General features: G+C 43.6%; 1 protein-coding gene across 1 annotated transcript in view; it reads right to left on the bottom strand.

Moving 5' to 3' along the window:
* SLC22A15 (solute carrier family 22 member 15) overlaps nt 1–13,788 on the bottom strand; it is a 73,280-nt gene that overhangs the window by 24,936 nt on the left and 34,556 nt on the right. The window contains exons 6-7 of the mRNA XM_006161405.3: nt 11,837–11,966; nt 4,472–4,687 (exon numbers count right to left, since the gene is read on the bottom strand). Of these exons, the coding sequence (XP_006161467.1) occupies nt 4,472–4,687; nt 11,837–11,966 (346 nt within the window). The remainder of the gene's footprint in view (nt 1–4,471; nt 4,688–11,836; nt 11,967–13,788) is intronic.

The following is a 13,788-nucleotide window of genomic DNA, read 5'->3' as shown; positions in this document are numbered from 1 at the left end:
TCCAGCGACATAGCCATTATGCCAACTGCTGGTCCTGTGTTCCCTCTCTCTTTGTCTCTCTTTCTCTCTCTGTCACTTTCCAGCAAGCGCACATGCCCTACAGCAAAACCTAAAAAAAAAAAAGAAAAAGAAAAAGAAAAAAGAAAAGACCAGCCCAGGCTATGGTAATGCAAAGAGAGGGACTAGAGGTTGGGAAGAGGAGACCCTGGGCCTGGACTGGTTACTAGTTCACCTCTCCCTAGCAAATGAGCCAGAAGCAGCAACTCCTCGTTACTTACTGAGATGGAGCTGCCACTGCCACTCCAAGGACCAGGAGTGGTGTTGTAGGCAGGCCATCATTTATAAGGTAACAGTGAGTTGTCTTGCCTTCTCTGGTCTTCTAAGTAACTTGCATGCGAGCAGCAGGCTAAACAAATTTAAATCCAGTTTTCTAAAATACTGTAAAAATCCTTTCCACCTGCAGGAGAGAGCTTCCTCTTACTTCTGCTATTTCCTAATGGGTTCTCTGTGTCAGTGTGTGTCTATTCTACATTTAAAATAGAAATCAGAGGCCAGCTCTATGAAGAAGCTGCTGGATCTCACATGCCAACTGTGGTTCAAACCCCTGCCCTGGTTGGCATGAAACAGGCTGGGCATGTGTGCAAGTACTCAAGGGCAGTTCTAAAGGGAGACTGGACCAATGAGGGAGATTGCAGAGTGACCAGAGCCTGAGAGGGTGCAGGGTGCTCTTCTCTCTCTTTCTCTCACTTCCTCTTGCACACACTCACAAAATCATGAATAAAGGAAGGTGTGTGTGTGTGTGTATATGTGTGTGTGTGTATATATATATATATATATATATATATATGTACATACACACACATTGTTGTGGTATTAACCAAAGGACTCTAGAAAAGATCTCCCAGGCAGAAAGCCAGCAGGTGGTGGTGTTGAGAATGTGGGCTGAGAAGTGGTGGGTCTTCAGAGGGTCACACACAAACACACACACACACACACACACAACTTGAAATTCCAGGGAAGTACTTCCTACTGTGAAAACACAAATATTTCAATCACATTGTGATGGTATCAATTCAGGGCAAGAATACACCAAGCCAATTCAGAACAATACAGGGATTTAGTTAGCTGGTGGTGAGAGGGAACAGGGAGAACAGGAGGCAAAGGAGGCCTCACCATCCCCAGGCTGGGTCTTTGCTCTGCAAGTTGCCTTCAGGACAGTGATGGTCATTGGGACCCGTAATTACAGCTGTTAAACTCATTTCTATCCTCTTTATAAGCCCCAAACAGAATTTTAAATGCTTGCATAACACTTCACAGTAAATTTAGGGGATCAAAGAGCTATTTTAGAAGGCACTATTGTGGGGAATAACCCAAGGAACAGATGTTAAACAGGTATAATTTTACTTCTCAGTTAAGGCTTTCTTCATGACAGATCCACAGCAAAGATTTTAGACTTTCATAGCATCTTCAAAAAGAACAGCAACATGGGGAATGACGCTGTCTCTACAATCATGTGTTTTAATATTCTGAGCCCAGGGGGATGAAGTTTATTTTGAGAAGCTCTCCTTTGGCTGTGTAAGACTTAAACAGAGACAAACTCCCAGGCCCTAAGTCTAGGTTTTCATATCTGCTGAAGGCCAGATCTCAGAGGTTAATATCCCCTTCCCCCAAAGAATGAAAAACATAAGTAAAAATAGTAACAGTAAATCCTCTCCAACAGGTAGGTGCTTCCTCTAAGGCAGGAGGTTTGCTTGACTGTGTATGTGATGTGCCAATGCAGGTTTCACGGAGCCCTAAGTCCACACTTTCTAAGTATTTGCTGTTGAATAAATGAAACCTCAGATTACTGATTCCTGAGCTGCCTTGACGGATTTGGCTTTCCAAGGTTCTCTTATTCTCCATGTCTCCAAGCTTGTGCCCATCATGTGGCATTTATAATGCCCGTGTGATTTTCTCAGCACTGTGCTCACTTCCATGGGGGAAGACAGCCATTGGTGCGACGGCCCCGACCCCATGGACGGCAGTCTGGGCTTGGGTAGGAAAGGAGAATCATAATATAGAAAAATATCTTTGTGGCTTCTTATTTTCAAGCTATTGCTCTTTTAAATTTTGTACATAAGATTGTGTCCATCTAAAATCACTTTCAGATGGTGGCATAACTTTCAGACAACTCTCTGTGAGGCTGAGGCCCATGGGAAGGTTCCAGGTTCAGGTCTAGAGACTTCCCTGAACAGGCCCAGTTTCAGTGCACCTGCACTGTGACCCAGGGCTGGCTGAGCTAGAGTAGATGACAATGTGAAGACCCTGTTGGGGGTCCCTGTCTCCCTGTTTATGGGAGAAAGAATAAATTTAAATTCTAAAAAAGGGGAAGCCAGCAGATGGCATAGCAGTTATACCACTGGACTCCCACATGGCTGTGGTTTGAGTCCTAGGCCCAAAACTGTCTTGAAACTCATGCTGGGCACGTGTGTATGTGTGCCCAAGATCCCAGAAGGAGAAGGGATTGCTATGAGCTTACGTGCTGTAAGGCAAAAAACCTTTTAAAAAAAATTTACAGAAAGGGAGATCTCACTTTCAAAAGTAAAATAAAATAATATAAAAAGATATAATAAAATCACTTTCCTTAGCCTCACATGAAAATGGTTAAGGTACTGGATTCCCACATGACTGACCAGGGTTCAAGTCCTGGACCCAGCAGCTTGAAAATCACAACAAATAAATAGATAAATAAATAAATAAATAAATGTTTAAAAGAAAAGAGAAGAAAATGTAGGTTTCTGTGCACCTTCATGGCAAATACACGTAAAACATAGTGTAACGGTCCATCGGGCCAGTCGGTGTGATAACCATGCCCAGTACGGGGCAAGGTAACTATGGCACCTGAGCAGAACGTTCATTAAAACACACAAGCAGGGAACCAGCAGTTAGCGTAATGGCTATGTCGCTGGACTCCCACGTAGTCGACCGCGGTTCGTGTCCCGGACCCGGTGGCTTAAAACTCACGCCGGGCGCGTGTGCGTGCGTGCCCAAGATCCCGAGAGGAGAATGGAGGAGAAGGGATTGCAGCGTGACCATCCCCCTTGGGGGGTGATTTCTCGCTTTCTGTCTCTATGTCTCTCTCTGTCTGTCTGGCGAGCGCACGCGCCCTACAGTGAAAATCTCTCAAAAAAAAAAAAAAAAAAAAACCACACAAGCAGCACAACGATAGTGTTCATCCATTTCTCCCCTTTCCACAACTTCCTTTAAATGGAACCACCTGGAACCACTGAGTATAACTCACTTCAATGTTGAGGGCATTCTGAGAGGCAGGCAGGAACACGCCATACAACTAGAAAGTCAGGCTTGGAGAGTCCAATCGGTCCGTTCGCTGATTTGCCTGTGTGCCTTTATTTCTATCACTTCAAAACCCAGGAATCCCATCCGTACGAGGGATGACATTTAGAGAGCTAGAGAGTGGGACTGTCACACCAAATTTACCCCAGATGGCCAACTCTGAAGCACAATGGTTAATGAAGTCAGATCCCACATGGCTGAGTGGTTCAAATCCTGGCCTCAGCAGATTGAAAAACATGCTGCAGTATGTGCACGTGTATCTAAAATCCTGTGAGGATGGGGAAATGGAGGAGAAGGGACTGTGGCACGACCAGGCCCCAGGAGGGTGCTTTCTCTCTCTTTCTCTTTTTTCTCCTCTCTCTCTCTGGTGAGCACATAAGCCCTCTAGCAATAAGAAACTAACAGTAAACTAAGAAGGAATAAATTTTTTTAAATTACATCACACAGCATTGGAATTAGAATGTGATATTGAATTGCCTGACAACAAAACCAGAGATAGGCATTTTTTTTTTCTTTTTTTTTTGGAGAGGTTTTCACTATAGGGTACATGCACTCACCAGAAAGACAGAGAGAGACAGAGAGACAGAAAGCGAGAAATCACCCCACCCAGGGGGGATGGTCATGCCGCAATCCCTTCTCCTCCATTCTCCTCTCGGGATCTTGGGCACACACGCACATGCACCTGGCGTGAGTTTAAGCTGCCAGGTCTGGGACTCAAACCGCAGTCGACTACATGGGAGTCCAGAGATAAAGCCATTATGCTAACTGCTGGTCCCAGAGATAGGCATTTTTAAAGTTCCATTTAGATACTCTTGTTTTTGCTATGCTTGCTTTCTTTTCTTTTTGGGAGGTGGGGCTTCCATATTTACATAAAATACCTCATGAGCAAAAATGTTTCGGATGTCTACTTACTTGAGTTCAATAAACAGCGCCATCAGACACCAGCATCTCCCACTTGAGAGACACACCCTGCTAAGGCAGGGCATGTACAGGCCCTGGTGCTTAAGGACAGGGACCTGTTTTGGGGAAAACAACCTCTTGCTGACAAAAAGAGGTAATGTTTTCTGTAACTCTGAAGAAGGAATGGAATATCAACCTGAGATGGAGGTCAGTCCAAACAGCCCTGAGCTATAATTACCATATGAACATCAGGATCAGAGTGTGTCCTAAGAGGATCCGGTAACGAAACAGATCCAGGAAACTTCCGGTCTCCTTGTAGCTCCCGTTGGCCGGATGTGTGAGTGAGAAAGTACACTTGAGCTTGCGGTTCCTCTTGGCAATGAGGTACAGAGCCTCTTCAGCCTCACTCAGTCGACCCTGGGAGTATAACCAACGAGGTGATTCAGGAATGAATCTGAAAGAGATGTCATTAAAGGCTGTATATTCATATCGGCACACGTGTATAGGAAGGAAACAAGTCACCCACTCAGGACGTGGATTCCCTCGCCACACCTGCATTCTGTGTTAAGTTTAAAGCGTGACTCTCGAAGCCAGCAGATGGCATAATGGTTACGTTGTCGGACTCCCAGATGGCCTCCCATACGGCTTGAGTCCCAGACCCGGTGGCTGGAAAATCACGCCAGGGTTGTGCGCACGTGTGTCTGAGATCTTGGGAGAATGGAGAAGGGACTGCAGTGTGATGATCTCCCCTGTGGGGTGATTTCTCACTTTCCCTTTCACTGTCTGTGTCTCTCTCTCTCTCCAGCAAGTACAAAAACCTCTTTTAAAAAATTTAAAAAATGGGGCCAGCAGGAGGCATGGTGGATAAGGCACTGGACTCTCATATGGCTAAGGTTCAAGTCTCGGACCTGGTGGGTTGCTTTCTCACTTTTTTTCTCTCTCTCTGGTGAGTGTGTATACCCTATAGCAAATTTAAAATAAATAATAATGGTATTAACGATAAAAATAAATAAATAATTCTAATTAAAAAAATGCTTGACTATCTTGGGCTGGCCCCATAGTCTAGAGGTTAAGGGAGCCAAATCCCACATGGCTGATAATGATTTGAATCTTGGTACCAGGAGCTTGAAAAACACACCAGATGTATGCATGCATATGTGCCCCAAATCCCAGTGGGATGGAGAAACTAAGGGGAAGGGATTGCAGGATGACCACAGCCAACTGGAGGGTGCTCTCTGTCTCTTTCTCTCTCTCTTTGGTGAGCACACGTGCCCTCTCACAATTACCAAAAAAAAAAAAAAAATAGTTGACTCTCTCAATGTCACCTGAGAGAGAGAGATTTGGCTCCTTCCATGGCATGCCAATGCTGCATGGTAGCCTACTTTCTCAGTGGGAATGAAGAACATGCTTTCCAAACAGCAGAAGACACGGTTAAATCTCATGATTTATTTTCACATAAATGTTAGTAAGTGAGTGACAAGTTAGGTCGACAGTAGTGAGAAATGCAGATTATTCACAAAGCGTGAGCTAGAGATACAGCTCTAAATCCTAGCTGAGTGCTAGCATAACACTGAAAAGATAATGTTTTTTAAGTTCGGAAAAAGTCTCACAAAGAAGATGGAAATCTCTACTGTCTCATCAGAAAAAACACATTTTTTTAAAACTGAGGGTTCTTGGGCCAGCATGTGGCATGGAGGTAAAGGCTCTATCTAGATCTTACATGACTAGCTACCCAGTTCAAGTCCCAGGCCCAGCAGCTTGAAAATCACACCAGACACAGGTGTGTGTCCAAAATCCCAAGAGGACACTGGAGGAGAAGGGACTGCATGTGGTCCACCCTGGGAGAGGGGTGATCTCACTTCCCCCTGCCCTTCTCATGGTGACATTATTGGGAAGTAGAGATTATTTTAAGGCTACACACAAAATGAGACAGAGTTTATCATATATTAGCTATTCTGGGGTGTTTACTGCTTCAAAATACTCTAACACACCTGACCCATTAGTTTTACTATATCCTGAAGATTTTTCTGATCTCCCAAGAGCTTTTTTTTTTAAGAGAGATTTTGCTATAGGGTGTATGTGCTCGCCAGAGAGACAGAGAGAAAGAAAGCAAGAAATCACCCTCCATGGGGGATGGCCACGCCACAATCCCTTCTCCGCTCTTCTCTCGGGATTTTGGGCATGCATGCACATGCATCAGGTGTGAGTTTGAAGCCACCGGTGCAGGATTCAACCACGGCCAATACATGGGAGTTCAGCAATGTAACCTTTACACCATCTGCTGGCCCTGATCTCCCAAGAACTTAAAACAGGTATTTTCTAGTTAACTTCTAGCTATAAAACAACAGTGATTGCCTAATATAACTACAAAGTGTAGGACAATGATATTGCCACTAATACCTTCAAATAATTTTGAGGCGAATATGATGCGTCATTTTGCTCTTCACTGTTCTACATACACTTTCAGGGGACTTTTCAAGACAAGACTATGGCAGGAATGGGGGACCTTTATTTGCTAAACATACCATCAAGTACTTTTTGATCTAATTTGACATTATCTGCCTAAAGAAAATTTGGATGAATAACACTGTCCATTAAGTTGCTTTTTAGAACTCTGTGTGCTTTTCAATGAGGAAAGTAAAATTAGCAACAAACATTACAAGATTCAGAATGTTTCCAGGCCGCCAGTCTGCCCACTGCCAGTTACTGAGCATTTCACCTTTGTACAGAGCAATGTAATATGTGTGAGAGGAAAGATGCAGAAAATAAAGGCAGGAATTTCCCCAAGAGTTTCATTACTAGGGAAAAGAACATGCATGTACAACATTTGATTGTCAACAAAGGCAGGAACAAGGCCATCTACAACACCCCTTTTTGTACTTCTTGCCATTTGATTATTATTAGTGACAGGCAGGTAAGTAACCAAATAAAGCACTGGTCTGCTGGAAGTGAGGGCTGAAGATGATCAGCAGGATCACGTGGTCCTATCCGCAGGGCCATCCATGAGCTACCATGTAACCGACCACACTTAGGTCAAAATACTAGTCAAAGGAACGTAAAAGAAGACCAGCATGTTGAATAATAGAGAAGCATGTGATAATAAAAATTAAAACTGAGAAGGATTAGGAAAAGTAAAAAAAGGACCAACAGGAAATCCACCAAACTACTTACAGTCGTCTTTGGGTAATGTATGAGAGGTCTTCATAAAGTTCCCCAAAAAATATGTATTATGAGAAATGAGGCACGGCTTTTGAAACTTTTTGTATCAAAGTCAACTTGTACCTTAATTCCATGTTTCTTGAAACTTTTTGAAGTCTCCTCAATAAGAAATTTTCTCGGCCCCTTCAACTTCTCTGTGTTTTCAGAATTGTTTATAATCAATATACATTACTTTTAAAACTTCATAAATTAATCATCTTTTTTTAATTGCCAGAGAGCACGTGCGCTTGACCGAGAAAGATGGAGAGACAGAGGGGGAGAGACAGCCAGGAAGCACTCCCAATGGTGTGTTGTCACGCTGCCATCCCTTCTCCATTTCTCCACCCTAGGTGGATTTGGGGCATGCATGCACATGCACCTAGCATGTCTTTCAAGAAGCCAGGGTAAGGAGTCAAAACACAGTTGGTCACGTGGGATCTGGCTCCCTTAACCACTATGCTGTAGAGTCAGCCCTATACATCATTTTAAAGATGATAGTGTCTTCTTCTTTATTATACGTGTTTTTGGAGAAATTTTTGTTATAGGGTGCATGCCCTCACCAGAAAGACAGAGAGAGAGACAGAGAGACAGAAAGTGAGAAATCACGCCCCCCCCCCCCAGGGGAGATGGCCACAACGCAATCGCTTCTCCGCCATTCTCCTCTCAGGATCTTGGGCACCCATGCACACGTGCCCGACGTGAGTTTAAGCAACCAGGTCTGGGACTCAATCCGTGGTCAACTACATAGGAGTCCAGCCACATAGCCATTATGCCAACTGCTGGTCCCTTAAAGATGATATATGAGAGATATTCAGGCTTTGGGAATCTGAGGCTAATTAGTAAAACTATTCCTACTTGGAAAAGGGCTTATTCTTCTTGATCATAACTTAGGACCTTATAGTTCCACATTGTGAGACCAGAATGCTTATTTACACAAAGGGTCAGGTATCTATCTGCTGTGGATGAATTCAGGAGTATGAGTTCACATACCTGTGGGTTATACATACAAAGCAGTAAGACATTTTTAAAAGAAAAAGCAGTTCTTTGAACTGCTACCCCACACAGCAGCATGGTAAACTGTGCCATGGTCACCTTCAGAAAAAAAAAAAAAAAAACTCAAAAATGTTCTGTGAATATCCTTAAAGGATATTACCTTTAATACAGCCATAAATTAAGAGGGCACTGATTTTTGGGACACAATAAAACTACTCAAATTCGAGTATTATGAAGAATTTTCAAGCGGGGTAAACATATTTCTAGCAAACAACACAGTATGACTGTGCATAATATGACTTCTGACGTTGCTAATGCTCCTGTGCCAACCGCTGTCCAGTGGATAGGAAGGCTCTACTGTGTGAAGGGCTCTGGGCACAGGTGCAGGGGGAAACGCACCCGTGGAGAAGTACACAGCCTGCTCTGCCCGCAGGCTCCCCGTTTAGAGAGGCGGGGCTCCGACATGGGGCAGAACACGGGGAGTCCCTTGGAGAGGATGGGTATGTGCTGTAGAATTCAGAAAGAAAATGACTTATAGCTGGGGGTAGGAACAGGAAAAGCTCGGCAGGTGGCATCTGAGCGGCCCAGATGGCTCAGTAGTAATTAGAGAAGAAGCAAAGAGGCAACGGGGAGCCGGGCACAGCAGTGGGCACAAACATGGAGTCAAAGAGCACAAATGCGCTCCGGGCACACGCAGCTTAGGGTGCCTGCGCAGAGTGTGGGGGTGGGATGGGAGAACACTAGGAAAGCCACCGGAGGCAGGCTATGGACGCCTCACACCGCGGGCAGAGTAAAGTTAGTGTGCGTTGAGATCCTCTGCCTGCCTCTCTGCTTTCTATCTCTGATGACTTGGACTCACCTCCCAGTGAGTGGACGTCCCACCTTGCACTGAACGGGAACTGTTAAAACTCGGACAACATGGGACCAGCAGTTAGCGTAACGGCTATGTCGCTGGACTCCCACGTAGTTGACCGCGGTTCATGTCCCGGACCCGGTGGCTTAAAACTCACACCGGGCGCGTGTGCGTGCGTACCCAAGATCCCGAGAGGAGACTGGAGGAGAAGGGATTGCGGCGTGGCCATCCCCCCTGGGAGGTAATTTCTCACTTTCTGTCTCTCTGTCTCTCTCTGTCTGTCTGGCGAGCGCACGCGCCCTATAGCAAAAAAAACCTCTCCAAAAAAAAAAAAACTCGGACAACATATTCAGAAAAGAAAAGCTAAGCACTTGGATCATCCACCAAAACCAAGCTACGACTGAAGAAGAGGTGAGAGCCAGACTGCACAGAGAAGTCTGAGGTGGATTAAATATTTAAACAGAAAATTCATTTATGCATCGATAATTATGAATGTATATTAATTCAAGATACTATACTAGGTACCCATTTATCACTTTTAAAAATTTATGATATGCAAGCTAAAAAAATACTGTTAGTTTCTCTAATAGAATTACTTCTAACTTACATAACTGAACACATTTAATACATTTTGTTTTTTAAATATAAGTTAAATATTTGTATATATATTTATGCTTAACTAGTCTGTTACTTTAATAGATAGTATGAAAATAAATTTCAGCTCAGTCTCCACCAAATTTCGATTTAGAATGTGAATGAAGAAGGGCTGGCAGGTTGTGTGGTGGTTAAGGGCACTGGACTCCCACATGGCCAACCGTGGTTCAAGTCCTGGACCTGGTGGCTTACTTTCTCTGTCTCTTTCTCTCTGTCTGACCAAACTGGAAAATAATAATAAAAAATTAAGAAAGTTAAATAAAATAATTCTTTTTTAAAAATGTGAATGAAGAGATACCAGATTAAAGAGCTCTCAGAATTAAAAGGCTATTACATGGGCTAGCCCCATAGTTCAGCTGTGGAGGAAGCTGGATCCCATATGATAGACTGCAGTTCCGATCTTGGCCCCAGTAGCTTGGAAAACATGCCAGGAACATGTGTGTGCATGTCTAAAAAAGATGGAGACGTGGGAACTGGCAGGTGGCATGGTGGTGGACTCCCACTTGGCTGACTATGGTTTGAGACCCAGACCTAGTAGCTTGCTTTCTCACTTTTCATCTCTCTCTCTCTGTTTCTCTCTAGTAAAATTTAAAAAAATAAAATAATAATGATAAATAAAATTAAAATAAATACTTCTTTAAAAGACAAAAAAATAAGATGATGAAATGGAAGAAAAAGGATTGTGGCATGACCATGCCCCATGGATGGTGCTTTCTCTCTCTGCCAGGTACATGAGCCCTTTGACCATTAAAATAAAATTGTCTTTTAACACTACTACAAGTTTCCTTCACTTTATGACACAAAAGAAAACTGGTACTATTGGCTGAAAATGTTGTTTATGCCAAAGAGCTTAATGATTAAAATTAGCGCTCTGTCACATACCACAGGGAAGAAGCCCCGTTCCTATGCCACACTAAAACTTCTGGTGCAGTGGGTGTAAGCTGATGGCTCACCTTGCATATCTGGGTGTTCTGAGACATTATGGTGTGACAACTTGGGCAGTTGTTGCCAGTACCCTGCCATGACCAGGGAATTCTCCTTCTGCTGCCTGGAGCCCACACACTATAGGGATTTCTCCTATATCTGAGATTCTTCCATGTAGAGGCCCTGAAATGATACACATCTGTCGGATGACAGTTGTGGTTCCATATTCAATGTGAATACATGGCTCTAAAGCTGTAGCACTAGCACATGACTTGGTCCACCCTGAAGATCTTTAGGATTCAGGTGGTAGGTTAAAAAAGAAATTGGTGGGGCCAGCAGGTAGTGTGGTGGTTAAGGAGCTGGACTCCTAAATGGCTAACTACGGTTCAAGTCTCAGACCTAGCAGCTTTCTTTCTTTCTCTCCCTCTCTCTCTCTCTGGTGAGTGCCCATGCCCTATAGCAAATTAAAAAATAAGGATAACGGTAAAACTAAATAAATAGGGGCCAGCAGGTGGCATGGTGGTTAAGGGCACTGGGCTCCCACATGGCTACTGCAGTTCAAGTCCCAAACCTGGAGGCTTGCTTTCTCACTTTCCCTCTCTCTCTCTCTCACTCTTGCTCTCTTTCACTCTGTCCTCTGGTCAAGCTAAGATAAATAAATAAATTTAAATAAAACTGTTCTTTTTTAAAAATTAAATAAATAATTCTTCAAAAAAATTAGTTCCCTCTGCCAACAATTTGAAGGTTAAAACACAGTTTATTGAGAGGTTACTTTAAACGAGGGATACCTGCATTCTGAATTAATTAAGCATCTCTCTTCCCAGGAGCTCCCAAGACTTGGAGCACGGGCAGAATCTAGTTCTTCACCAAAGTCAGTGCAGGAAAGCTCCTGAAAGGGAATAACGCCACTCATTGACCCGCAACCACTTGAGACATTCCTTAGGCTTATGAAATTAAACTTGAGGGAGAAAAACTACTTACAAAGATAAGAGAAAGACCACTGTTCCCTGCAGATTAACCAGGATAGCTAGGGTCCTCCAGGAGCGGATGAAGTATCCTAACAGGGCATATTGGGCAATGCCAACTGCAAAGAAGAGGCCGCCAATGGATCCTAATTCAGGGAAAAAAGAACTGTCACTGGAGAAAACACCATCGGTATCACCACTTCCAACCCCGAGTCACAGAGCCAGGTGCTCCTCATGGTATGTCAGCCCTCCCTGGCAAGTGTCAGAGACAGAGCAGGAAAGAAAAACAAACGAACAAAACACGACACACAAAAGATTGAGCATCAGACGTAGGAGAGGCCAGATCATTCGTGGAAATAGAGGTAGGACAGATGAAAAATACAAAGGCCATGTGGGCAATAGAGAATTTTAAGTGTTTGCCCAAATGGTTTTTCCATGAAACACCATGCTGACGTCAGTCTGAACCATAATCTTGTAAAGTTTTTTTTTTTTTTTTTTTTTTGGTAAATCCCTGTCCCTCACTGTCACTCTATAACAAAAGGTGACGACTTGTGTACTGTCTGCCCTGGCTAGGAAAGGAGAAGCCACAGAAAGATCTGATGAGGTAGCATGTTCAGAACATGTGGCCTGATTGTGATTTCCCTGGAAACTGGAGATAATCAACAGCTATTACAGGGTCATTACAGTGCATCAAACAGCACCTGCCCTCCCAGAACAAGGCTTCTCGTCATCGCTCAGGGCAGGTCCGAGCACTCGGTATCATTTGGCAGTGAGGTAGGCAAAAAAAATGAAAGAGAAGATCTGGAGAGACCATCTGCAGATCCTACTTAGATCTGCTGCCTTAGGCAAATCTGAGTCTCAGTGTTCTGAGTCTCAGAAATACTGCTACTTACCTTAAGTGGTAGCTTTTATTAGTTTTCAGATGAAATAATACATGTTACAGAAATGCTAGTTATATTGTTCTATGCAATCTGAGTTTAGCCCCTTATATCCGTTAATAAAGAATACACACACACACACACACACACACACACACACTCTGGAAGCTTCCTGTCATGTGTATCACAAAATGTTCTATTTCCTACCTAGTTCTCCTTTTGAATTCCAATAACATCCCTCTTCCGCTCTGTTGGATTCCCTTTACTCCATCTCTGTGGTTTAATGGGGGCTGCCCTCATAGCTGCCTAGAGGGGCCAATCAGCGTTCTCACCCAGAATTTTAAATACTAGACCTGGGGCTGCTGAGTCCTGTCCCAGAGAGATATTCTTGGAGAGGAAGGGTACAGAGATGAGAAGCATCTGACTGCTGGTTCTGAGCATCTCAGAGGCCTGGTTCTTCGTGGTGTGGTTATATTAACCACATGGTTTCCTTTTAGAAGTTCATTAGAGCTGAGTCTCTCCCCAGTCAGTAAGGCTCAGTATCACTTAGATAAGTACTGTGATGACATTACCCTAGGCAGAGGGTCTAGAGGACGATACTAGAAGGAAAGCCGTAATTTTTATTCCAGGTGTCAGCAGGGAGTCAGCTCAAGTGCAGTGTTCAAAAACTACAGATAATTGCTGGGAAATGTAAACAGGGATGAAGCATAAAGATGTGATAGGGCTCTAGGTTTTTTGGCCTAAAAAAATTAATAGAAAGTGAACATTTTAAATGACCACTTGTGCATATTGTATCTTCTGGAAGACCACATGTGGTTTTGTAACATTTTATGAATCTGTAGGTATTTATATCTACTTTTTTTAGATATATCTTGTACTTACTTTAAATTAATTTCAAGTCTGCTATTTCTGCTTGGTTTACATCAGTAAAAGCTAAATTTTGGCAGGTTAAAACACCATATGGGGACCAGCTATTGGCATAATGGCTATGTTGCTGGACTCCCATATAGTCGACTGCAGTTTGAGTCCAGGACCTGGTGGCTTAAACTCAAGCCGGGTGCATGTGCGTGCGTGCCCAAGATCCCGAGAG

Source organism: Tupaia chinensis, unplaced genomic scaffold (assembly GCF_000334495.1).
Source record: "Tupaia chinensis unplaced genomic scaffold, TupChi_1.0 Scaffold138517_1, whole genome shotgun sequence".
Classification (NCBI taxonomy): Eukaryota; Metazoa; Chordata; class Mammalia; order Scandentia; family Tupaiidae; genus Tupaia; species Tupaia belangeri.
The sequence above is the reverse complement of the archived record's forward strand: the minus strand, read 5'-3'. Positions and strand labels throughout refer to the sequence as shown.